We start from the raw sequence: 25783 nt of genomic DNA on the forward strand, positions 1-25783 counted from the left end.
CAGCCATGCCTGGCTGCCATACCTCAAATCCTGCTTCTCTTCCCCTTCCTCACTGTTTCAGCCTTTCTTCTCTTCTTCAAAGAATGCAATAGCTAATGTCTCTTCTTGGCAACATACTTCTTCCAGATGTTCATATTTTGAACAGGAAGAAACAAACGATGAACTTGGGTAACATCGATCAAGAACCAAGTAACATTGATCAATTTATCAAATGCTTTATAAATTCATTTATTCCTTGTATAAATCTGTTAGTTAGAAACTATCATTCAGCTCATTTTTTTCAGGCACAGAGAGGCTAATGACTTTCGCCACAGTCACACAGCCATGAATAGTAAGTAGCAGAGCCGTAATTCTAACCTGCTGCCTTGTCCCAGAATCTGTACTCTCATCCTGTTTACTCTGCTCCTCTTAGTAGCTGACCTGCACCCTTTAACACAAAGACAACTTCATGCAGATTCACCCCCTTCAGATATAATGGCATTAGGGAGGGGTGGAGATAGACAGAGATCTAAGCCTAAAGAGATAAGAGGCATAAGAATCCCCTAAGAAGCCAATATCTCCCCAATAGATATAAATATTGAGTCTACTGCATAAATTACTTTTAAATGTGGATACCAGATGCCCCCCTACATGCAAAGAAAGACAAGCTTGTTGACTACTGTCAGTCATCTTCATTCCCTTAGTTTCTTCATCTATAGTGGAAATAGTTCCTAGCTTCCTGAGTCTTATGATATTTAAATGCTTTTAAAGCACTTATTTGTTAGCTCACATTTCAACAGAGCTTTCTTAGCAACCTGAAGTTCATAGCCCATCTGTGGCTGCTTCTTATAATGGAGGGATAAGACTAGAAAGGAGATGAAATGGTGCAAGCAGAATTCAAACTTGAATTGCACTGAATTGACCCCCTGTTACATCTGAATGCTGAAACAGATTAAGATATCTTTCTTTAAAACACACACACAAAAATACTGAGTCACTATGCTTCACATCTGAAACTAATATAATATTGTAAATTAACTATACTTCATTAAAAATAGACAAAATCAGGGAAGGAGGGTGGGAAACCACATGCATCAAAATGACTTAAGAAGAAATTACAAAGGTTACACTTCTACTGGTTTTCTTCTGGCATATTTTTTTCCTTTTTTTTTCTTTTTTTTGAATTTGTAATCATTTGGAATGTTTGGGTGACAAGGGAAGATAGTCACCAGGACATCTACAAGACCCTAATGTTGCCTAAAGAGGCCAGATGTTCCCAGATGTCTAACAAAACCAAAGGACTTGGCAGACTGTATTGCTTGCGTTTCAACTTGCTCTCGGTCAGCTCCTTCTGCAGAGTCCGGGCCCAGGTCTTGGGCAGCACTAATGGGCAGGTCTTCCAGGAAAGACCTGATCCTGTTATCAGTTTGTTTTCCCTAACTTTATATCTTAATCAGAATATTTTTAAAAGGTGATACAATAATACTGTTCAGGGAGCGCATCTTTCCAATGCAAAGAAAGAGAGTATATCAAAAAGGACACTGATCTTGGCATTAGAAATCCTTGTCTACTTCTGATTATTATTATCTGTGTGACCTTGGGAAACCTACTTGACCTGTCTGCACCTTTGCTTCTTTATCTGTACAGGATGGAAACAGTATTGATGCACCTGGCTAATGAATGCAAAAATTATTTTTTAAAGTATCATACAAATGCAGATTTTCATACTTGCCTTCATTCAATTCAACAAACAGTACAGTAACCAGTAACCGGGCCCTGAGCACTATGGTTTGATTTACAAATGAATAAGGCTCCAACTGGCCTTTGCGCCAATTGCTGTCTGTTATCCAGGAGGCACAAAGAAAAATCAGGAAGGGAAGCTGAAAGATGACTGCTGGAGAGCTCTCCTGGGCATCACACCAGGAGAGACCTTTGGCTTGCTTTTCTTCTCCAGAGTCTTAACCACAAAACACAGTGGCTAAACGTTGTTATGATTTACATCTTGGCACAGCTAATCTTGATGAAGTATCGACCCTGTGCCAGGCTGTGCGCAAGGTAACATTTCATTCTCACATCCCCTTTTCAAGATAAAGGTCACCATATTTAACAGATGGTTAAGCTGAATCTTAGAGAATCCAAGTAACTTCTCCAAGTCACAGAGCTACGAAGACATCAAGCAGGAATTTGAACCTAGATCCCTTTCTTCTGCTCATGAGAGGAAAAACAAAAGAATGAGAATCAAAGTCCCTACCTACCACCTTTTACTAGCCACAAAAGCACCTACTGCTAAACCCTGATAGTGGGTTAGGCAGCTGAGTTGTAGTACCTGGCTTAGGCTCAATATGAAGCCCTTAAGCAAGGCCTCAAAGGCTACCTGGAAAGAGAATCAGTCCGGTGAGGAACTACCTCCATTTAGGTAGCTACATGGAGGAAGGGAGCTGGACTGACTTGGGAACTGGATGTTTCAAATCCTCCTCCCCCTAAGTATGCCCACTTTTCTAAAACATGCTGGGAAGGGTGCCTGACAGAGGTATAGGCCAACCTACCAGAGGCTGCAAATTCAGTTCCAGATGACCACAATAAAGTGACTGCTACAGAAAACCATATCTCACAAACTTGTAGGTTTCCGAGTATATATGACAATTATGTTTGGATACTGAACGGTAGCCTACAGTACATACATACATAGTACAATAGCATTATGTCTAAAAAAAGATGTACATACCTTCATTCAAAAATCCCGTGCTGCTAAAACATGAAAACCATCATCTGTTCTTTCAGTAAGTCATAGCAGTAGCAGCAAAGAACACTGATCACAGATCACCATCAGTTCAGTTCAGTTCAGTCGCTCAGTCGTGTCCAACTCTTTGCAACCCCATGAACCGCAGCACGCCAGGCCTCCCTGTCCATCACCAACTCCTGGATCTTACTCAAACTCATGTCCATCAAGTCGGTGATGCCATCTAACCATCTCATCCTCTGTTGTCCCCTTCTTCTCCTGCCCTCAATCTTTCCCAACATCAGGGTTTTTTCAAATGAGTCAGCTCTTCACATCACATGGCCAAAATATTGGAGTTTTAGCATCAGTCCTTATAATGAACACCCAGGATGGACTGGTTGGAACGCCTTGCAATCCAAGGGACTCTCAAGAGTCTTCTCCAACACCACAATTCAAAAGCATCAATTCTTCGGCGCTCAGCTTTCTTCACAGTTCAACTCTCACATCCATACATGACTACTGGAAAAACCATAGCCTTGACTAGATGGACCTTTGTTGACAAAGTATTGTCTCTGCCTTTTAATATGCTGTCTAGGTTGGTCATAACTTTCCTTCCAAGGAGTAAGCGTCTTTTAATTTCATGGCTGCAATCACCATCTGCAGTGATCACCATAACAAGCACAATAATGATGAAAAAGTGTGAAATTAGGATTACCAAATGTGACACAGAGACATGAAGTGAGCATACTGCTGGGAAAAACGGTGTCCATAGACTTGCTCAACACAGGGTTGTGACAGTCTTTCAAGTTATGAAAAACATGATATCCACAAAGAGGCATAAAACAAGGTATGCTTGTATAGAGAAAATGATAGGGAGATCAGAAGAGCAGGATTAATTTTATTATCTGAAACCGTGGTGGCTTCAGGAAGGAAGTGCTCTTGGAGTCTTGAAACACTGATTAGCGGTTAGTAGGGTTAGGGAGGAAAAGAAAACAGACGGCATAGTCCAAGTTGGTTCTTTAATTCATTTAACAAATATTTATCAAGGGCCTACTATGTGCCAGGAATTGTTCTGGGAACTGTTCTAAGAAGTGGTAAGGAGAAAAATAATGTTGAGAAAGGAGATAGGGAGATAGGGAGAGAGAGAGAGAGAGAGAGAGAGAGAGAGTGTGTGTGTGTGTGTGTGTGTGTGTGTGTGTGTGTGTGTGGTGGGGGGCGGAGGGGAGTGGAACAGAGATGAGATTTTGACAGGATATCAGAGAAATTGCACAGAGGAGATGATATTTCAGGAAAGACCTGAACTGGGGAGGGAACAGCTCTGCACATCTGTGAGGCAGATATTCCCCAGGTAGAAGGAACAGCAAGTGTCGTGCTGGCCAAAAAGTTCGTCCAGATTTTCCCAAAACAGTAATAACCCAAATGAACTTTTTGGCCAACCTAATTCAAGGGCCCAGAGGCAGAAGCATGCCTGGAATGCTTGAGGATCATGGAGGAGGATGGTGCAGCTGCAGAGGATTGACTGAGTGATTTAACTATTTTAATACACAATATTATGTTAGTTTCAGGTGTACCACATAGTGATCAACATTCATGTAAATCATTTATCAGGAAATGGTCACCACAATAAGCCCAGTGACCATCTACTCTCATACAAAGTTAATACAGTATTTTTGACCACATCTCGTATGCTGTATATTATATCCTCATGACCTGTTTATTTTAGAACTGGAGGTTTATACCTCCTATCTCCTCTACCTATTTCATCCAACACCCCACCACCACCCTAACCTTGGGCAACCACCCACTTGTTCTCCATATGTATGAGCCTATTTTTGTTCTGTTTTTCTTCTTTGTTTTTTAGATACCACATGTAAGTGAGATCATATGGCATTTGTCTTTCTAACTTATTTCACTTAGCATGATGCTCTCTATATCCATCTATGTTGTCACAAATGGCAAGATTCCTTTTTTATGGCTGGATAACATTCCATTTTCTGTGTGTGTGTGTGTGTGTGTGTGTGTGTGTGTGTATACCACATCTTCTCTATCCATTTATCTACTTATGGAATTTAGCTTACTTCCATGTCTTGGTTATTATAAACAATGCTGTAATGAACATTGGGGTGCATATATCTTTTCATGTTAGTGTTTTTGTTTTCTTTGACTGAACACCCAGACGTGAAACTGCTGAAAGCATGAGACTTTTATTTTTTTTTGAGGGCCCTCCATACTCTTTTTCCATAGTGACTGCACCAGTTTACGACCCCACCAACAAGGCTCAAGAGCCTCCTTGTCTCCATATCCTTTCCACCAGTTGATACCACTTGATGACACTCATTCTGACAGGTGCAAGGCAGTAACTCATTGTGGGTTGCATTTGCATTTCCCTGATGATTAGTGGTGTTGATTATTTTTTCATGTGTCTGTTGGCACTCCACGTGTATTCTTTGGAAGGATGTCCACTGAGGTTCTCAGACTATCCAATTTGATTGTTTCCCTGATGTTGAGTTATATCAATTCTTTATATATTTTGGATATTAACTTCTCATCAGATACATTGCTTACAAATATCTTCCCCCATTCAATAGACTGCCTTTTCATTTTGTTACTGTTTTCCTTTTCTACACAAGAGCTTTTTAGTTTGATATAGTACCGTTTGTTTATTTTTGCTTTTGCTTCTCTTGCCTGAGGCAACAGATACAGAAAGTATTGCTAAGACTATCAAAGAGTATACTGCCTGTGTTTTTTAGGGGTTTTATATTTTCAGGTCTAATATGTAAGTCTTTCATCCACGTTTTCAGTTTATGTTTGCATATGGTGTACAAAAGAGATCCAGTTAAAATTTTTCAAAGTAGCTGTCCAGTTTTCCCAGCACTGTTCATTGAAGAAAATGTTTTTGTATATCCTTGACTCTGCGGTCATAGATTATTAACTGCCGATATGAGAGTGGGTTTATTTCTGAGCTCTCTATTCTGTACCATCGATCCATGTGTCTGTCTTTGTGCCAGTGCCACTGTTTTGATTACTGTAGCTTTGTATTATCATTTGAACTCAGAGAGTTCTTCCAGCTTTGTTCGTTCTTGAGATTGCCTGAGCTATTTGGGATCTTCTGTGGTTCCACACAAACTTTAGGATTATTTTTTCCAGTTGTATGAAAAATACCATTGGAATTTTGATAGAGATTACATTGAAGCTGTACATTTCCTTCAGGAATATGGTCATTTTAACAATGGTAACTCTTCCAATTCATGAGGAAGGTGGATCTTTCCATTTCTTTGTGTCATCTTCAATTCATTTCATCAATATCTAACAGTTTTCTGAGTACAAATATTTACTACTTTGGTTAGATTTACTCCTACTGTTTTATTGTTTCTGATGTAATTATAAATGGGATTGCTTTCTTAATTTCTATTTCTAATCACTTCTTGTTAGTATATAGAAACACAACAGATTCTAGAAAAATTGTATCCTGCAAACTTAATGAATACTTTTAATACTTCTAATAGTTTCTTTGATGGAGTCTTTAGGGTTTTCTATATATAGTATCATGTCATCTGCAAACAGTGACAGTTTTACTTCTTCTTTCCCACTTTGTGACTCAGCTGGGAAAGAATCCACCTGCAGTGGGGGAGATGGTTCAGTCCCTGGGTTGGGAAGATCCCCCAGAGAAGGGAAAGGCCACCCACTCCAGTATTCGGACTTGGAGAATGTCACAGACTGTATAGTCCATGGGATCACAAAGAGTAGGACACAACTGAGTGATTTTCACATTCACTTTCCTTTTTGCATTACTTTTCTTTTTCTTATCTGACTGCTGTGGCTATGATTTTCAATATGATGTTGAATAAAAGTGGAAAGACTGGGCATCCTTGTTTTTTCCTGATCTTAGAAGAAATACTTTCGTTTTTCACTGATGAACATGAGGTTGGCTATCAGTTTAGTCACTCAGTCATGTCCGACTATTGGCAACCCATTGGACTGCAGCACACCAGGCCTCCCTGTCCATCACCAACTCCCAGAGCTTACACAAACTCATGTCCATCGAGCCAGTGATGCCATCCAACCATCTCATCCTCTGTCATCCCCTTCTCCTCCCACCTTCAATCTTTACTAGCATCAGGGTCTTTCCCAATGAGTCAGTTCTTCGAATCAGGTAGCCAAAGTATTGGAGTTTCAGCTTCAGCATCAGTCCTTCCAATGAATATTCAGGACTGATTTCCTTTAGAATGGACTTATTTGATTTCCTTGCAGTCCAAGGGACTCTCAAGAGTCTTCTTCAACACCACAGCTCAAAAGCATCAATTCTTTGGCACTAAGCTTTCTTTATAGTCCAACTCTCACATCCATACATGACTACTGGAAAAACTATAGCTTTGACTAGATGGACCTTTGCTGACAAAGTAATGTCTCTGCTTTTTTTTTTTTTTTTTTTTTTTTTTGTCTCTGCTTTTTAATTTGCTGTCTAGGTTGGTCATAGCTTTTCTTCTAAGGAGCAAGTGTCTTTTAATTTCATGGCTGCAGTCACCATCTGCAGTGATTTTGGAGCCCCCCCACCCAAAAAAAGTCTCTTCCCCATCTATTTGCCAAGAAGTGATAGGACCAGATGCCATGATCTTAGTTTTTTGAATGTTGAGTTTTAAGCCAACTCTTTCACTCTCCTCTTTCACTTTCATCAGGAGGCGCTTGAGTTCTTCTTCACTTTCTGCCATAAGGGTGGTGTCATTTGTGTATCTGAGGTTATTGATATTTTTCCAAGCAATGTTGATGCCAGCTTGTGCTTCATCCAGCCCAGCATTTCGCATGATGTATTTTGCATATAAGTTAAATAAGTAGGGTGACAATATACAGCCTTTACGTACTCCTTTCCTGATTTGAAAGCAGCCTGTAGTTCAATGTCCAGTTCTAACTGTTGCTTCTTGACCTGCATTCATATTTCTCAGGAGGCAGGTAAGGTGGTCTGGTATTCCCATTTCTTGAAGAATTTTCCACAGTTTTTTGTGATCCACACGGTCAAAGGCTTTGGCATAGTCAATAAGGCAGAAATAGATGTCTTTCTGGAAAACTCTTGCTTTTTCAATGATCCAGCAGATGTTGGCAATTTGATCTCTGGTTCCTCTGCCTTTTCTAAAACCAGCTTGAACATCTGGAAGTTCACGGTTCACATATTGCTGAAGCCTGGCTTGGAGAATTTTGAACATTACTAGCGTGTGAGATGAGTGCAATTGTGCGGTAGTTCTGAGCATTCTTTGGGATTGGAATGAAAACTGACCTTTTTCAGTTCTGTGGCCACTGCTGAGTTTCCAAATTTGCTGGCATATTGAGTGCAACACTTTCACAGCATTATCTTATAGGATTTGAAATAGCTCAACTGGAATTCCATCACCTCCATGAGCTTTGTTCATAGTGATGCTTCCTAGGGCCTACTTGACTTCACATTCCAGGATGTCTGGCTCTAGGTGAGTGATCACACCATCATGATTATCTGGGTTGTGAAGATCTTTTTTGTATAGTTCTTCTGTGTATTCTTGCCACTTCTTCTTAATTTCTGCTTCTCTTAGGTCCATACCATTTATGTCCTTTATTGTGTCCATCTTCACATGAAATGTTCCCTTGGTATCTCTGATTTTCTTGAAGAGATCTCTAGTCTTTCTCATTCTATTGTTTTCCTCTATTTCTTTACACAGATCACTGAGGAAGGCTTTCTTATCTCTCCTTGCTATTCTTTGGAATTCTGCATTCAAATGGGTATATCTTTCCTTTTCTCCTTTGCCTTTCACTTCTCTTCTTTTCTCAGCTATTTGTAAGGCCTCCTCAGACAACCATTTTGCCTTTCTGCATTTCTTTTTCTTGGGGATGGTCTCTATCACTGCCCCCTGTACAATGTCACGAACCTCCGTCCATAGTTCATCAGGCACTCTGTCTATCAGATCTAATCCGTTGAATCTATTTGCCACTTCCACTGTATAATTATAAGGGATTTGATTTAGATCATACCTGAATGGTCTAGTGGTTTTTCCTAGTTTCTTCAATTTAAGTCTGAATTTGGCAATAAGGAGTTCATGATCTGAGCCATAGTCAGCTCCCAGTCTTGTGTTTGGCAACTGTATACAGCTTCTCCATCTTTGGCTGCAAAGAATACAATCAATCTGATTTTGGTATTGACCATCTGGTGATGTCCATGTGTAGAGTCTTCTCTTCTGTTGTTGGAAGAGGGTGTTTGCTATGACCAGTGCATTCTCTTGGCAAAACTTTATTAGCCTTTGCCCTGCCTCATTTTGTACTCCAAGGCCAAATTTGCCTGTTGCTTCAGGTATCTCTTGACTTCCTACTTTTGCATTCCAGTCCCCTATAATGAAGAAGACATTTTTTTGGGTGTTAATTCTAGAAGGTCTTGTAGGTCTTCATAGAAGCATTCAACTTCAGCTTCTTCAACACTACTGGTCGGGGCATACACTTGGATTACTATGATATTGAATGGTTTTCCTTGGAATGAACAGAGATCCTTCTGTTGTTTTTGAGATTGCATCTAAGTACTGCATTTTGGGCTCTTTTGTTGACTATGAGGGCTACTCCATTTCTTCTTAAGGGATTCTTGCCCTACAGTAGTAGATAAAATGGTCAATGGAGGTTGGCTATGTGTTTGTCCAATATGACCCTTATGTTGAGGTACATTCCCTCTACACCACTTTTTGGAGTTTAATGGATGTTGAATTTTGTCAAGTTTTTTCTGCATCTATAAAGACAATCATATTACTTTAATTTGTTAATGTGGTGTTGTCACATTGATTATGAATATTGAAACATCCTTGCATCCCTAGAATAAATCCCACTTGATCATGATATCCCTTTAATCCCTTTAATGTACTTTTGAATTCTACATTCTAGTATTTTATTGAGGATTTTTGCATCTATGTTTATTAGCAATATTGGTCTGTAATTTTCTTTTGTGTATATGTGGTGTCTTTAGCTTTGGTATCAGGGTGAAACTAGCCTCATAGAATGAGTTCAGAAGTGTTCCTTTCTCTTAAATTTTTTGAAATAGTTTGAGAAGGATAGGTTTTTAATTCTTCTTTTAAATGTTTTATAGAATTCACCTGGCAAGCCATATTTGGTCCTAGACTTTTGTTGCTTAAGAGTTTTTTATTTAGTGACTGATTCAGTTTCATTACCTGTAATTGGTCTGTTCATATTTTCTATTTCATCTTTATTAAAGCTTAGGAGATTGCTCATTTCTAGAAATTTATCCATTTCTTCTAGTTTGTCCATTTTATTGCCATATACTTATTCATAGTAATCTCTTGTGATCCTTTCTATTTCTGTGGTGTTAACTGTAACTTATTCATATTTTATTTATTTAGGCCACTTCTCTTTTTTTTGCTTGATTAATCTGGATAAAATTTTATCAATTTTGCTTATTTTTTAAAAACCACCTCTTAATTTCATTAACCTTTCCTATTTTTCTTAGTCTCTAATTTATTTTCATCCTGATCTTATGTATCTTCTACTAATTCTGGGTTTTGTTTGACCATTTCCTCTAGTTACTTTAGGTGTAAATTTAAGTTGTTAACTTGGCCTTTTCTTGTTTCCTGTTGTAGGCCTGTATCATCATCAACTTTCCTCTTAGAACTGCTTTTGCTGTGTTCCTTAGAGCTGAATCATTATTTTCCATTTTCACTTATTTCTAAGTATAATTTCCTCTGACTTATTCATTGACTGTTGTTTATTTTCATATTCTTTAGATTCCAGCTGTTTGTATTGTAATTTTTTCTTGTAGTCAATTTCTAGTCTCTTACTGTTATGGTCAGAATTTTATTTATTTATCTAATAAATATTAAATTTATTAAGGCTTGTTTTCTGGCCTAGTGTGCATTCTATCCTAAGTAATGTTCCCTGTGCACTTGAAAAGAATGTTGCTTTTGGATGGAATGTTCTATATGTAGCTATTAAATCCTTCTGGTCTAATATATCATCTAAGGCCAATAATTACTGACTTTCTGTCTGGATAATCTGTCCATTGATTTAAGTGAAGTCTTAAAGCATTTTCCTACTATTGAATTACTGTCAGTTTCTCCTTTTATGTGTGTCAATTATTTATATGTTGAGATGCTTCTATTTTAAGTAGATATATATTTATAATTGTTATATCTTCACCTTGGATTGATCCCTTTATCATTAAGTAATGTCCTTCTTTGTCTAGTGTTACAGTCTTTGTTTTAAAGTCCATTTTGTCTGATTCAAGTATTGCTACCTCAGCTTTCTTTTCATTTCCATTTGCATGGAATATCTTTTTCCATCCCCTCACTTTCACTCCATGTGTCTTTAGATCTGAAGTGAATCTCTTATAGACAATGTATACATGTGTCTTGTATTTCTATCCACTCATTCTCTGTGTTTTGATTGGAACATATATGGACTAACGTCCCTTTACATTTAAAGAATTATTGATAAGTATTCACTTATTGGGTTTCCCTGGTGGTTCAGTGGTAAAGAATCTGCCTGCCAATGGGTTTGATCCCTGGGTCAGGAAGATCCCCTGGAGAAGAAAATGGCAACCCATTCCAGTATTCCTGCCTGGGAAATCCCAAGGACAGATGAGCCTTGTGGGCCACAGTTCATAGGGTCACAAAAGAGTCCGACACAACTTAGCAACTAAACCACAACATCAATTAGCTTATTGCCTTTTGGTTCATTGTTTTGGGGTTGTTCCACAGTTCTTTTTTGTTCCTTTTTACTTTCTCTCTTCTCATTTTATAACTGCTATGTTATGTTCAGAATCCTTTCTCTTTTTGGTGTGTATCTATTATATAGGTTTTTGGTTTGTAGTTACCATGAGGTGCCTATATAACAATCTATATTTATAGATGACTATTTTAAGTTAGTGATATCATAAGTTCAAATGCATTTTAACAAGCTTATGCTTTTACCACCACCAGCCCCCACTATTTTAGGGTTCTGATGTCATATTTTACAGTTTTAAATTTTGTGCATCCCTCAAATCCTTATTATATTAATAGGTACAGATTATTTTAATATTTGTCTTTTAACATTCTTAGTTGTATGTAATTAGTTGCCCTTTCTTGCTAACTATTCAGGGAGGAATAATTTAAATAAAGAGTATTAGGAGTCAGAAGAATAAGGGGTGAACTATCATGAGTCAAAATCCCATTTGTCTTTGGAAGTCATGTCTTGGACATTGGCTTTTTCTTTCAGTAATAATGGAGCCATTAGAAAGCCTGATCAGAGGAGTATCATAATCTGACTCTTATTTTAAGAATATTTTTATAATTATTGCATTAGAAACTTACTGGAGTGGGTATCAGTTCAGTTCAGTTTAGTCGCTCAGTCATGTCCGACTCTTTGCGACCCCATGAACTGCAGCACACCAGGCCTCCCTGTCCATCACCAACTGGAGTTCACCCAAACCCATGTCCATTGAGTTGGTGATGCCATCCAACCATCTCATCCTCTGCTGTCCCCTTCTCCTCAGAATAGTTTAAGGTGGAAAGAAAGTATCTGGTTAAAAGACTATTGCTGTAATCCAGACAGGATATATATCTTGAACCTGACAGAAGTAGATTTGCATCAAATAATTTAATTCTGGATATATTTTGAAGATAGATCAAATAAAAGTAGACAGTGAATGAAGGAAAGAAAAAAAGTTAAAAGTGACTCCCAAGTATTGACTTAGCACCTAAAACAATGGCATTTCCAGCGGTATGAGGTGAGATGTCAAAGTGTGAATCAAGTCTGTGTAGAAAAGGAAATTGTAAGATTTGGTTGGAAAGTAGCCTAGGGCCAATGTCTTGCCCTGAGATGGAAACAAGATTACCCATCTTACACTTATGTCAGGATGAACCATGCTGGCTTCCCCAGGAGCCTGAGTACCATTTGACAGTCATAAAAAATCATGTCATCTTTAGAGAGTTCCTATATCTCTCTCTTAAATAAAAACTCTTCCCCATATGAAATGTTCTGTCTTTACCTCATCTGTTACTTTTATGTTATACCCATGTTCTTCCTACATGTTTCACTCCTCTCCATTCCTCCATCACCAGGCCTGGTAGTAGATTCCATCTCTTAGATACTTCTATCCATAATCATGACCTCTGCCCTCAGCAAGGGCATTTTCACCTGTCCCTGGGATCACTGCATTACCACTTAATGGGTCTTCCTGACTCCACTCCTGTAGCCCTTTAAATGTTTCTCCAATGTAGTCAGATTGATCTTTCTAAATTAGAAATCTGATCACGTTTCTTCCTGTTTTAAACACAACAAAAGATCCTAGGGCTCTTAGTCTGGTTTAAGCAATCCTGCCTTCCTCTACTCTTTTAGTTCTCCTCATTCTCCTACCTCCTACCCTACATTCCAAACATTCCAACCTTTTTAAAGTTTCCCAAACATAGTGTGTTTGATCTCATCTGTGAACCTTCAAACTTGCTTTCCCCCACTCTTGATCCAGCAGACACTCAGCCACAGTGCTCAGCCATCAGTGAGTTTCCTGGTCTAGCGCTCCTCCCTATTCAGTCCTGCCCTAGCACTCAGCTGCTTAGATGCTCACTGCCCTCTAGACTCTAAGTAAACAAGAACAATAATCATGTTTATTTTACTCTACATTATGTTCCCCACTTTCAGCAAGTTCTGAGTAGTCAGAACTAACAGGCACTCATTCCATATTTGTTTAACCAATAATTCATCCCAAATGTTAGTTCTTTAATGAAATATTCCCAAGGGCCCTCCATTGGAAGTGACTGTCCCCACTTTGGACCTCAATGGACTTTAACTCCACATCTGTTATAGATTTATTACCTTCTGCCTTTCAGTTTTACATAATTTGTCTCTATTACTGAACAAGTCTCCTCTTAAGTGCAGAATCCATCTCCATTCATTTTTATATTTTCCTTAGATTACTATACACAGAGCTTTATGTACACTCAGGCTCCAGTAAATATTTAATTAATGGATGAATTAGTGGGGCTTAAATACTGTATTTCAGAATTTCCAAATAGGTCAATTTATGGAGCACATATACTTTGAGGTTGAAAATAGTAGGTGATAAATCCAACTGGTTAAGTTGAGGCAAGATAATAGGGTATCTGCTTTGCTCAGCTAAGACTTAATAATTTGGAAACTGGAGATTTATTGAGGATATCTAAACAAAGAAAGTATACTATCACAGCTAAGTACTTGGTAGATTAATGTGCCCTTAAGATAAATTTTGTGGAATTTGATGGAGTGCTATATTCCATCCATCCCCAGAATTTGGTAACAGAGGAAATGAATCTTGGTACTGGAGGGGATTCAGGTCCTTAAGGTCTTAGGAAAAAATGTGAATACAGAAGAGAATTAGGAATACTAGTAGTATTAGGAATACTATTTTAGCACTTGTTCTTGGCATTTCCTCTGGTTCTAATTCTTATAAATTGTTCTAACGCATTGTCAAATTATTCAGAATCCATAAAGAGCTGTAGTAGGATTAAATCTCAAAGTTAATCCCTAATTTGTTTTCCCATAGGTTCTCTGACTCTGAGAACACATCATGTGCAAGACTCCAAAATGGGATTTGTGATCAATGCAATCTATTCCATGGCCTATGGGCTCCACAACATGCAGATGTCCCTCTGTCCAGGCTACGCGGGCCTCTGTGACGCCATGAAGCCAATTGATGGACGGAAACTTTTGGACTCTCTGATGAAAACCAATTTTACTGGGGTTTCTGGAGACATGATCCTATTTGATGAGAATGGAGACTCTCCAGGAAGGTACTGTTACAGTTCTCCTCTAGACAATAGAGCCTGATTGATCTGTCTCTTGATCCTGTGGGGCCTGTTTCTCTCCTCTGTGGTTTATCTATGCTTCCTGGACATGTTTGCTTAGTTCTGACATCACAGAGTGAGTAAAGATGGAGAGAGGAAGCCCCATTTCCAGTGGCCAGGAAAAAGTGTGAACGCTGATGTCTAAAACATGCTCTTGGAACCATCACCACACTTCAGAGACCCAAACTTAAAGGCAGGAGCCTCACAGTATAGATGGATAATTAAAAGCCAGTTCATGGTTTCTCTGTATATACTTGCCCTGTTATTCTACATATTCTGATCTCTTCTTGGGTCACAGAACTATTACGAAACTGGAAGAATTCCATTTCTGGTAATCTAGAAACAGGATTGAGGTGTTATTCTATGGTTTGTTATAGGTACAGTAAGTTACAAGTCATACTTTCTTTTAGAATCCTGCACCTGGAACACTTTCTCCCTTCTTGAGGACTAAATGGCCTTTTTCTTTAAATTTTACATTTCACTTATAGAGAGAAGCCTGAGAAATATGAACTCACTCATAATTATAGGCCAGCCTCCAGGGAAGTCATTAAGTACCTAGAACTTACCATCTTTCACATCTAAGACTCTAAATTCTTAAGTGACTCTTCACATGAGACTTTTAATGCATCAGGGATAATGTCACTGAAGTGACATTCTGACTTATAGCAGGGCTGAGTCTTCAACCTGCCCTGCATTAGGACGGTCAGGGTCCTTGGGTTGGCCACTGTAAAACCCCTGCTATTTTTCTAGCCACAGGTTTTGCTTGCCAGGTATGCCTGGAGAGGGTGTGTTCACACTCTGTTTGCAGCTAATCCTGCCAAGAGAAAGTCCCATGAGTCCCTCCATGACTCACACGCCATGTGCCCACACATGGTACCAGCCATCTTGGTCTAGCTTGTTCCATATGCCTGATCTGAGCTGGAGTTTGTCCCTGATGCAGCTGTTACTATCTCACAAGCTGAACTTCTACATGACAGCAGTTCCAAGTCACGCAGCCAAGAGGAAAGCTGGATACTTTCTCTGTTCTAGCGAGTTGATGAGTACTGCTCCATGCAAGCTGTTTGCCAAGATAAGACTTTTCATATATTGTTTTCTACTTGGCAGAAATGTAAGCATTTACTCGGGGCCAAAGAGAGCTTCGCATTCGTTGTAAGACATCTTGGTGTTTGGTGTTTAGTTGTTAAGTCATGTCATTTGTGACCCCATGGGCGGTAGCCTGCCAGGCTCTTCTGTCCATGGGATTTCCCAAGCGAGAATACTGGAATGGGTTGCCATTTCCTTCTCCAGAACTTCTTAGGGCAGGTCAATGAATGAGCTCAGGCTGTGGGGTCAGGTCAAGGCTGGGCTCTGACATCTCCCCGTGGATTTATTATTCATGTGTACCTCCCTGGAACACTGACGTCAGCTTGGGGTTTGTTCATAGCCTTTGTGGACTGCAGCTCCATCCATTCAAATAGTTTTCATGACATGTACCTAAGTCAGTTCCAGAAACCAGACAATGAAGAACTAGCTCAGATGGCTCAGCTCCATTCCAGTGGGAAAGCTTAACAGATCTGAACATTACTGTCTCATTCACAATCATTTGCAGAACAGGAATCTCTTTAAGACTCAGATGAGATTTATAAGTATTCTCTCATGGACAATATCCATAATATTTTCCAAACAATTTCTGGGAACTCACTGTTCTTTAGAGACTTCTCATTCATTACTAAGGTTGGATATTACAGTAATCTACTAATAAATGAGCAGAATTGGCCCCTGAGCATACAAGCCAAACTCAGAAAAAAGTGGTTTGCAAATTTTCTGTTTTTTCCAATGAATCCAGTGATAGTTACAAGATAATTACAACTTATATTTACTGAGTGTATGTTCTGAGGCAAACACTTAGCTAAATCCTCTACATTTTAATCCTATGAGGTAGGTAATATTATCGTACTCTTTTCTAGCTGAAGGCTCACAAACTGAGGCTTACAGAGGTTAAATGACTTGCCCAAAGATACAGCCTAATACACAATACAGTCAAGATTCTAACTCATCTTCTGGACTTCAACTCCTAACCTGATACAACAGCCTGCCAATTGCAGTATCAAAATAAAAAAGCCCCTATTCTCCTGGAAATGTATTGTAGGCACTGCATTGTTATTTCTCTGGAGTAAAAGTTGCAGCTGGATCAAAGGCATTTCAACCTGGGCTATAAAACAGAGGAGACTAGGGTGATTAGGGGTTCCCCTAAAATGCTGGGGTCATGAGAGGAAGATCCTAAACAGGGGAAGCTAGGAGAGGTAACAACTTAGTCTGGCACACATAATTACAGATTGTTAGAGACTCAAATTCAATCATTGTTTTTAAGTCTCACATAACCAGACTATTATCAGTATACAGTTCTTCAATGAAACCCTTGAGCCAAGTGTGTTACAGAATTCTGAATTTTTGATTTACAAGTTTACAGTTACATAATGCCTCCAGCATACTGTGGAGCAGCACTCCTTAAACAATGCATTAATATTTCTACTGCAAAACATACGCATATTCACAGTTAAGTGTGATAAATGACGTATAAATAGTCTCATGACACTGTGGGTCAAGTTCTGTCACTAGGTAAGTTCAGAACGGGTCATGATTTGCTGCCATGTGCATTATGAAAAAACTTATGGTTTTTAAGAGCTCTAAGGATCTTAAAATTATAGACAAGAAATATGGACCTTTACCATTTACCACCAACGGGATAGATCACAGTTTGGCAAACTGTCCTCCACAGGCCAAATCAGGTCTGCTGTTTTTGTAAATAAGGTTTTCCTGGAACACAGTTTAATTTATTTTGGACTTTCCTGGTGACTCAGTGGTAAAGAATCTGCCTGCTGGTGCAGAGGATGCAGGTTTGATCCCTGGGTTGGGAAGATCCCCTCGAGTAGGAAAAGGGCAACCCACACCAGTATTCCTGCCTGGAAAATTCCATGGAGAGAAGAGCCTAATGGGGTCGCAAACAATCGGACACAACTTAGCAACTACATAACAGCAAGAAGTCTCATTTGTTTAGATACTGTCTATGACTCTTTCACACTGCTCTAACAGTGTTGCGTAGTTTCAGCAGAAGCCGTCTCACAAAGCCTAAAATACTTACTATCTGTCCCTTTATAGCCAAAGTTTTCCGACCCCAATAGGTAAATAGGGAGTCCACTGGAAAATAAGGTTTAAGAGGCCCTGTTGCACCTGGGCCTTCCCAGGTGGCTCAAGTGGTAAGGAATCTGCCTGCCAATGCAGGAGATGGAGGCAGTAGACTTGGGTTCAATCCTTCAGTCGGGAAGATCCCCTGGAGGAGGAAATGGCAACTTGCCCCAGTATTCTTGCCTGAAGAATACCATGGACAGAGGAGCCTAGAGGGATACAATCCATGGGGTCGCAAAGAGTCACACACACGCATGCATGCATGCACACACACACACACACACACACATACACACACACATGTTGATGCCTGGGAATAACCATAACTGAGCAGAGGACATGGAGAATCCACATCAGACTAAGTACAATGCACTATTTAAAGCAAAAATATAAACATTATATTGTAGGGGTTTGTAAGTATGAGTATGTGTAACAGACAACATGGCCTAAGAACAATAGATGATAAAGGCTGAGAATCCACAAGGTACTAGTACCTTCCAGCATTTCTACATTGCATAAGGTACTTTAGAAGCTATCAATTTTCAGAACTATTTTCAACATCATTCCTTAAAGTGTCTTTATACAATGAGTTTAGCCATTGATAAAGGATAAAATATGAAAGGATCAGGTCCTATCCAAATTACCTCCACATGCTCTAAACCTGAAGCTAAGATTAAAGATTTACCAAATTTCTCACTTAGTTAACAAAGGAAATTTATCATTTTATTTCAGAGGAGATGAAAACCTTGCTGTCTTTTTAAGAAGCCTAAAGAAGTACTTCTTTAAACTTCTTGAAGTTATTCCAAAACTGTCTTTCATCATGCTGAGGTCAAGTCACCTTCTCACATGGGATTATTTTCTATTTCAGGTGTTAGCTTGAAAGTTTAAAAAAAAAAAAAAGGTCTCTGAAGAGAAAGTGAAACAGACAGGCTTTTTGTTATTCTAAGTGTGCTGTCATGGAAAATTCCAGTGTCACTAATATGACAATAGGTACATTTTGGAGGACAGAAATCTACTGCTTTTTCATAGCTGAATGTTTATATTTTAGCTGAATAATTATTATATTCTTGTTTCTAAGGTATGAAATAATGAACTTCAAAGAAATGGGAAAAGATTATTTTGATTATATCAATGTTGGAAGCTGGGACAATGGAGAATTAAAAATGGATGATGATGAAGTATGGGCCAAGAAAAGCCACATCATCAGATCTGTGTGCAGCGAACCATGTGAAAAAGGCCAGATAAAGGTAAAATAGAGCCTGTGTTTCCTTCATTTTTGTTGTAAGTTCAAAAGTATTCATTATCACTGAATGTTTTTAACAAGTTGAGACTTTTGTTTTGCCTTTTCCACAGTAAGCTTCTAATGTCAAAAACATTTAATTCTTTTCTTATTAAGTCCTTTCAATACTTAGTAAAACCCAGAACAGTCTTAGGAGTTGGACTGACTGAACCAGCTCATGAGTCATGTTTACACCCTGTCTACTCATGTAAGCCTTTAGAAGACATGCTTCCTGGGAATAAAGAGTTCACAGCTGGAATTGACATCAATTTCTAATTAACAACAAATATTTATCAAACTCCTCTAATGTAATAGTTTACATCCGTGGGGCAAAAATAAGTAAGACACATTTACTCTCACAAGATTAATAGTCTCAATGAGGAAAAACAGTGTGGGCACAGAGAAGTAATGTTATATAAAATTTGATGACTTCATTAAAAGAAAGAAAATAATAGGGAGGTTAAATAAGTTCTTACAGAAGAAAGGAACAAATGTCTTCTCAGTAAAATGTCAGACATTGAACCATGAAAAGTGGATATGATATCAGAGAGGGATGCAGGGAAGTCATCAATTGTATAGAGAGAAGAACAACAGGAAAAGTACAGGAGCGGTCAGATTGTCCTGGAATAACAGTGAATTAAGCTAGGGTGCAGTGCTCCAAATGGTTACTGTGAAAGAGAAAGCTGCAATGATAGATTGAAGCCACATTTGTGGAGAGTTCTAGATACCATACTAAACAGGTTGAACTTCCTTTTAACCAGGAGTCTGAAAAAATTTTGTCCAAGATGCTGACATATGAAGGCCAAAGTGTTAGTCAGTCATGTCCAACTCTTTGCAAAACTGTGGACTGTGACCCACCAGGCCCCTCTGTCCATGGGATTCTCCAGGCAAGAATACTGGAGATCTAGGGGATCTTCCTGACCCAGGGATCAAACCCAAGTCTGCTGAATTGCAGGCAGATCCTTTACCGTCTGAGTAGTGAAGATGCATGAGAAGAGTTATGAGAAATGAATAAAGAAAGAAGAGACAAGTTAAAAGAACACTGCAACCGTGGTGACAAGGGCCCTGAATTATGGAAGAAACAGTGAGAATGGAAAGTGGGTGGGGAGGTATTTGAAAGAAACATTGTTGAGGTAGCCTTGATCAGCCCTGGCTATCAACCATAAGCCAAAAATATTTACTATCTGGTCTTTTGTAGAAAAAGGTTGCCAACTTCTAATATTCAGTGACCATCTGCATCTTGGCCAACCAGTCATCTTGCAATTAAACTCTTCATGTGAAACTCTTTTTAGACTCACTTAAAATATCAATTGTCCATAATTTCCAGTCCTTCCCATATAAAGATTAGCTTATAAATATTACCACATGGAAGTGGTCTGTTTTGATCCTTCACAGCAATACAGTTTGAACCTGTAACTTCAAAATGTTGAATCTTGTTTCAAGAGATTTCTTTATATATGATTTTCTACCCCTTTCTCCTGGGATGGGAATAACTTACCCAGTGGAAGAACTTAACTCCCTGTTACCATATTTTCAATACTAGTTAATTTCTTGTAATGTTTATGTAGTCTTTTTTAATCCCAAATTCTATTTTCCTAACCAGATCTCATTTTCACTCCATTAAATATATAACTGACTACACTTTCTTGATATGGCTTAACATGGTCATTGAACAGCTTCCCTAATGATCTCAACACCTCACAGCATTGATCAGATTTGTTAATTTAGGGTCCATGAAAGGACACTTAGTCTGGCAAAGGGTCAAATATTTTATATATTGTTAATCATAAGGAAAGCACACTACTTCCAAGGTGTTCAAAATGATTGGAAATTGGTCTGAAAGAGAATTGTCACCACCTCTTGTATTCAAAATGAGTATGAAACAGAACATATATAACAAGTGAAAAAAGGTAAAACAAATCAGTTCTTAATGATCAGAAGAAGACATTACATTGTCACTATTAATTCAAAAAAGATGGCAATAACTGGAATTAATCTTGGAAAAGGTCATGAGCTTATTCTGGTAAAAAACTGAAATTTATAAAGCCATGCAAGTTGAATTACAGAAAGTCAGCATATTTCTAAGAGGAAAAATGCAAGTGCTTTTGTTTGCCAGGCTGCTAAGAATCCTTCAGCATTTGAAATGTGCCTCCTTGCATTACAAAATCTAGTAACTGTCTTAATGATAGTTTTTTACTAAGTGTGGTTGAAAATACCCTGAAAATGAAATCTGTATCTCTATGTGGGTATTTATATGTATATTACTAATAAAATAGTTAATATTTAAAAGTATTCGACAGTTTACAAGGGCCTCCCTGGTATCTCAGATGGTAAAGAATCTGCCTGCAGTGCAGGAGACCTGGGTTTCATTCCTGGGTTGGGAAGATTCCCTAGAGAAGGGAATGGCTCCCCATTCCAGTGTTCTTACCTGGAGAATCCCATGGAACGGAGGAGCCTGGCGGGCTACAGTCCATGGCGTCGCAAGAGTCAGATGCAGCTGAGTGACTAACACACACACAGTTTACAAATCATCGTGATACTCGATCCGCTCAGCTGTGCTTGACTCTTTGCAACCCCATGGACTATAGACCATCAGGCTTCTCTGTCCTCAGAATTTTCCAGGCAAGAATGCCATTCCCTTCTCTACGGATTTAATCCTCAGGGGACTCTAAACACAAGTTTAGAGTGAAAAGCATTAGTCTTGGTTGGAAGAAAGAGAATCAGCTGGGAGATTGCTCCAGGCTACACAATTATTTAGTGGCTCTAAGTAAGACGGCTTCCCTGGTGGCTCAGTGGTAAAGAATGTGCCTGCCAATGCAAGAGACCTGGGTTCAAACTCTGGGTTGGAAAGGTCCCCTGCAGGAGGCAATGGCAACCCTGTATTCTTGTCTAGAGACTCACAGGAAGAGAGGAGCCTGGTGAGCTACCGTTCCGTGGGGTCACAAAAAGTCGGACACAAATGAGCGACTGAACACCATCATAAGTAAGACTGGAACTTTGGTACCTTGATTCTCTTTCCTCCACCTATTTCAAAATATCATGAACCCTATCTTTATATAAACCAATAAGGCTCAATATTTATGAGCATGACCTCAAGGTCCAACAGACATTATTTGATCTCTCATTTACCCACATGTTGTGCGAACTCTCTAAGCTTTAGTTTTCTCCTCCCCCCAAAAAAATGAATAAAATAAAACTAGCTACCTTATGCAGAGCTATTCCAAAGTTTCAATGAGATGGCACCATATGGTATGCACTAAATTACCTGTAAACAGTCAATATTCTTATGAAGGAAGCTTTGGATAAATGAAGCAGGTCTGATTAGCAATTTTGCCTCATTTATCTGGTTATTTTAGGGAAAGGATGTTTCAGGTCCTTTTGTCATCATTTCCTACTTGTATTGCTGAGTGCCAAAAGTCAGCACAAGGGACAGGACAGAATAGAAGAAAGGCATGCCAGTTCACAACCGTGTTTGGCTACAGAAATCCAGACATTATTATCAAAGGTTGTTAACAGAATCAGCATCTCAGACAAGGAATCTGAAGTGTAATCACTTCTGTGTCTAGTTATTAATCACAGATTTAATTATTTATAGGAATGTTTAATGAATGCTGCCTCTATTCCACAGAGGCTATTCATGTACCAGTTGGTGGGAGGAAAAAAAAAAAAGAGACACATTTCTAAAGAATAACATCTGGGACTCTTTCAGCTGTTAAATTATTTCAATTATTTTCCATTGCCTTAAAAAAAAATCAAACAGATGAAGAGGAATATAATAGTCTCAGTGACCTTATCCCTCTTCATCCCAAGCAAATCAAAACTACTAGAATAGGAAGGAATGGGATGAATTGTTCAGCCAGATTTTTAGTAGAAACAGTCTAAGAAGTGATCTCCAGAAAAAGCATCTTCTGCCTCTGAATTCAAAACAAATTCTTAATTGCTTTATCAATATAGATAGATTTTTTTAAACTTTAATAGACATACCATGAGGGGCATTTTTTTTCTAACAATTATTCAGCTAGTGGCGGGAAGCCAAGGGAAGTCCAGAAAGCAAAAATCCGTAATTTGAAGCAAAGAAAGGTACAAACTCTGGGGGAAATTCAGTTACATATACACATATTGAAATGTATACATATTTACTTATGAGCACAAATACAGTCACTTCATTAATACAGGTAGCTAAAGCTAATTATCCAGAGATTTACACTTAATTTCATTGTTGACCCTGTCTCCAGCCAGTTTTATGATGTTGGATTGGTTGCTTAAATTCAGCCTGTTTCTTTATAAAATGAGAATATCCATATTCATACTGCCTAACCGAAAACATTTGAAATAATTTATGTGAAAGCCCCTTTCTGCTTTGTAAAGCAGTACATTTGAATAAAAAATTGCTGTATTTGTATCTATGTGAGAAAAAAAATAATCAGAAATGTCAATATTGCCGTAGGTGATCCGAAAGGGAGAAGTGAGCTGCTGTTGGACCTGCACGCCCTGCAAGGAGAACGAGTACGTCTTTGATGAGTACACCTGCAAAGCGTGCCAGCTGGGGTCCTGGCCCACCGACGACCTCACAGGTACATGCATTGCAATGTCAGCACAGGCACCTCCCTCAAAACTCGCAGAGGACACAGACGTGGGAGGGGGGCACGTCTCCCAGCAGTCCTCATCTTGGCAGAACTGTTTATGCAACCAAGAATTCCCTTAGGAACAGAAGCCTTCCCAACACCAGGGCTAATCATGAAAGTCCTGTATCTCAGAGAGAAATCAGCCTATATTCCTGCCTTCACCGCTAAACTGGATCAGAATCCTTAGGTTGTCTACTGGGCATTTTCAGCCCATCTTCAGGATATTCCCAGAATTTGCTAGGAAGGACCCCAGTTAACTGTGAGTTGAGGCATAGAGAGAGAAACATTGGCCAGGAAGAGACTAAAATATATGACAGGTCCAAGGACCAAAGGATAGCACAGAATTAGGTAGAATTTGGTCTAAAACTCTATGTTTCTCTTAGTGCTTATCCTTAACCTAAACCAGAAACCTCTAACTAATGAGTTTTCAAATAATGTCAACACAGGGTAAGACTCATCTCTCCCTGGTCTGGGGGGTACTTTGAGAGGGTTGTTTTTTGTTATTGTTTTCGTGATGTTTTGGTTTAGGAGTTTTTTCCTCCAAACATGTTAGGAAATTATTGTCATTGTCTTCTCAAAATGATATTTTATAGCTGTTTCTAATCTTTACAACATGAAAACAGAATGATACCTTCCATCTTTCCTTCCAATTTATTCAATAAACCTTTAGTAAATGCATATTATGCACCTATTTGCCTACCACTGAAATATATAAAAATAAAGACATGCCACTCTATTGTCAAGAAGTTAATAAGAGAGGCAAAAAGTAAAAGTGTGATTACAATAAAGCAAAGGATGCAGATTTGTGAACACAAAATATAAGAAGGGGACCTGTGAAACTAAGTTTTCCAGGAAAATAAGAGAAAAGGACATTCCAGGAAGAGGGCCCACCTGGTAGGTCAGGTCATCTAGTCATTTTACAATTAAGGTGGATTTAACACAAACTCCTAGAGGCTAGATTATAACATCATTTGTGTTTGACTGGATTTCTCACAGGACAAGAGATTATCCATGGTAGCTGTATTAGCTTATTGCAAAAGCCTGGTTCTAAAAATCCTGTGATTCTGGGCCCTCTGAGACCAGCTCACATTAAGACTTAGTTTTCCGTGAGTGGTATTTATGCAGAAAACTTCCCTTTTCTTAAAAAAAAAAAAAACAATTAAAAATTCTGATTTAATAAAACACCCAAGTAGCATGTGACAGCATGTGAGTCCAATTTTCACCACAGATGATAAGCTTTCTGATACTCATAAATCCTGGTGTGCCCAGAGCCACATCAGGGCAGGACACAGAGTGTTTATTAAACTTGGCTAAACAGATGAAATAATGCAAACACACACACATACAGTAAAAATGTAAGAAAGAAAAAAAAAAACATGATTGGTTCTCTTGTGAGGGAAATAAAAATCAGTACTGGTGATCTGTTCCTTTATACTATTTCTTTACTTTTTTTCTATTCATAATTCCTAATTTCAATATGGATTATCATTAAATTGAACAACTGTTTCACAGATTCAAGCATCTACATGGCTAAACAAATATACCGGTGTAAACTTTTGTCCTATGTTTTGTAAAACTATCACAATGAAACATGGTCTTCTTTTTCATTGATTCAGTAGAAAAGTATTTTAGTATTACTATTTGCACTAGAATAATGTGCTGGATACAAGTAGGGTTAAAAAATAAGACATGGTTCTTAAGTAACTTACCATCTTGTTGGGAGAGAGAGAGGACTCTCTCCCTCTCCCTCCCTCCCCTGTGCCACACACACAGGCACAGACAAATTGTGTTAAGGAGCATGAAGCAAAAGAATAAGTTTTTTAGAAAATGAATATAGCAGGGGAGACATAATTTAAATTTGTGATCATAAAAGATCTCTCTAAAGAAGTGAAAATTAGCAGAAAACTAAGTGATAAATACAGACATAGGTATCAAAAAATAATGAGAAGGGCATTTCTGGCTAAGAAAAAGGTCTATTTATGGATAAGCCAATGAGAAAACGATGTGATAAGAGGTCATAAAGATAGCAGAGCCTAGTTCAGATACAGCCTCATAGAACAGGTTCAGGATTTGCGTGGTTAATACTAAGTGCAATGAGAAACCTTTGCAGGGAGTATAGTAGAAGAAGAAAACATGATTGGATGCATACTTCTAAAATATTATTCTGTTTGCTGTGGGGGAGGATAATTTGGAGACAAATGGA

General features: G+C 38.6%; 1 protein-coding gene and 1 long non-coding RNA gene across 4 annotated transcripts in view; one reads left to right on the plus strand and one right to left on the minus strand.

Moving 5' to 3' along the window:
- Positions 1-25783, plus strand: part of GRM5 (glutamate metabotropic receptor 5) — a 598074-nt gene that overhangs the window by 473903 nt on the left and 98388 nt on the right. For both annotated transcript variants that reach the window (XM_043451882.1, XM_043451883.1), the window contains exons 5-7: positions 14211-14457; positions 18755-18923; positions 23403-23529. In XM_043451882.1, the coding sequence (XP_043307817.1) occupies positions 14211-14457; positions 18755-18923; positions 23403-23529 (543 nt within the window). The remainder of the gene's footprint in view (positions 1-14210; positions 14458-18754; positions 18924-23402; positions 23530-25783) is intronic.
- Positions 1-25783, minus strand: part of LOC122430928 — a 262437-nt gene that overhangs the window by 142904 nt on the left and 93750 nt on the right. The window lies entirely within an intron of this gene.

Source organism: Cervus canadensis, chromosome 29 (assembly GCF_019320065.1).
Source record: "Cervus canadensis isolate Bull #8, Minnesota chromosome 29, ASM1932006v1, whole genome shotgun sequence".
NCBI lineage: Eukaryota > Metazoa > Chordata > Mammalia > Artiodactyla > Cervidae > Cervus > Cervus canadensis.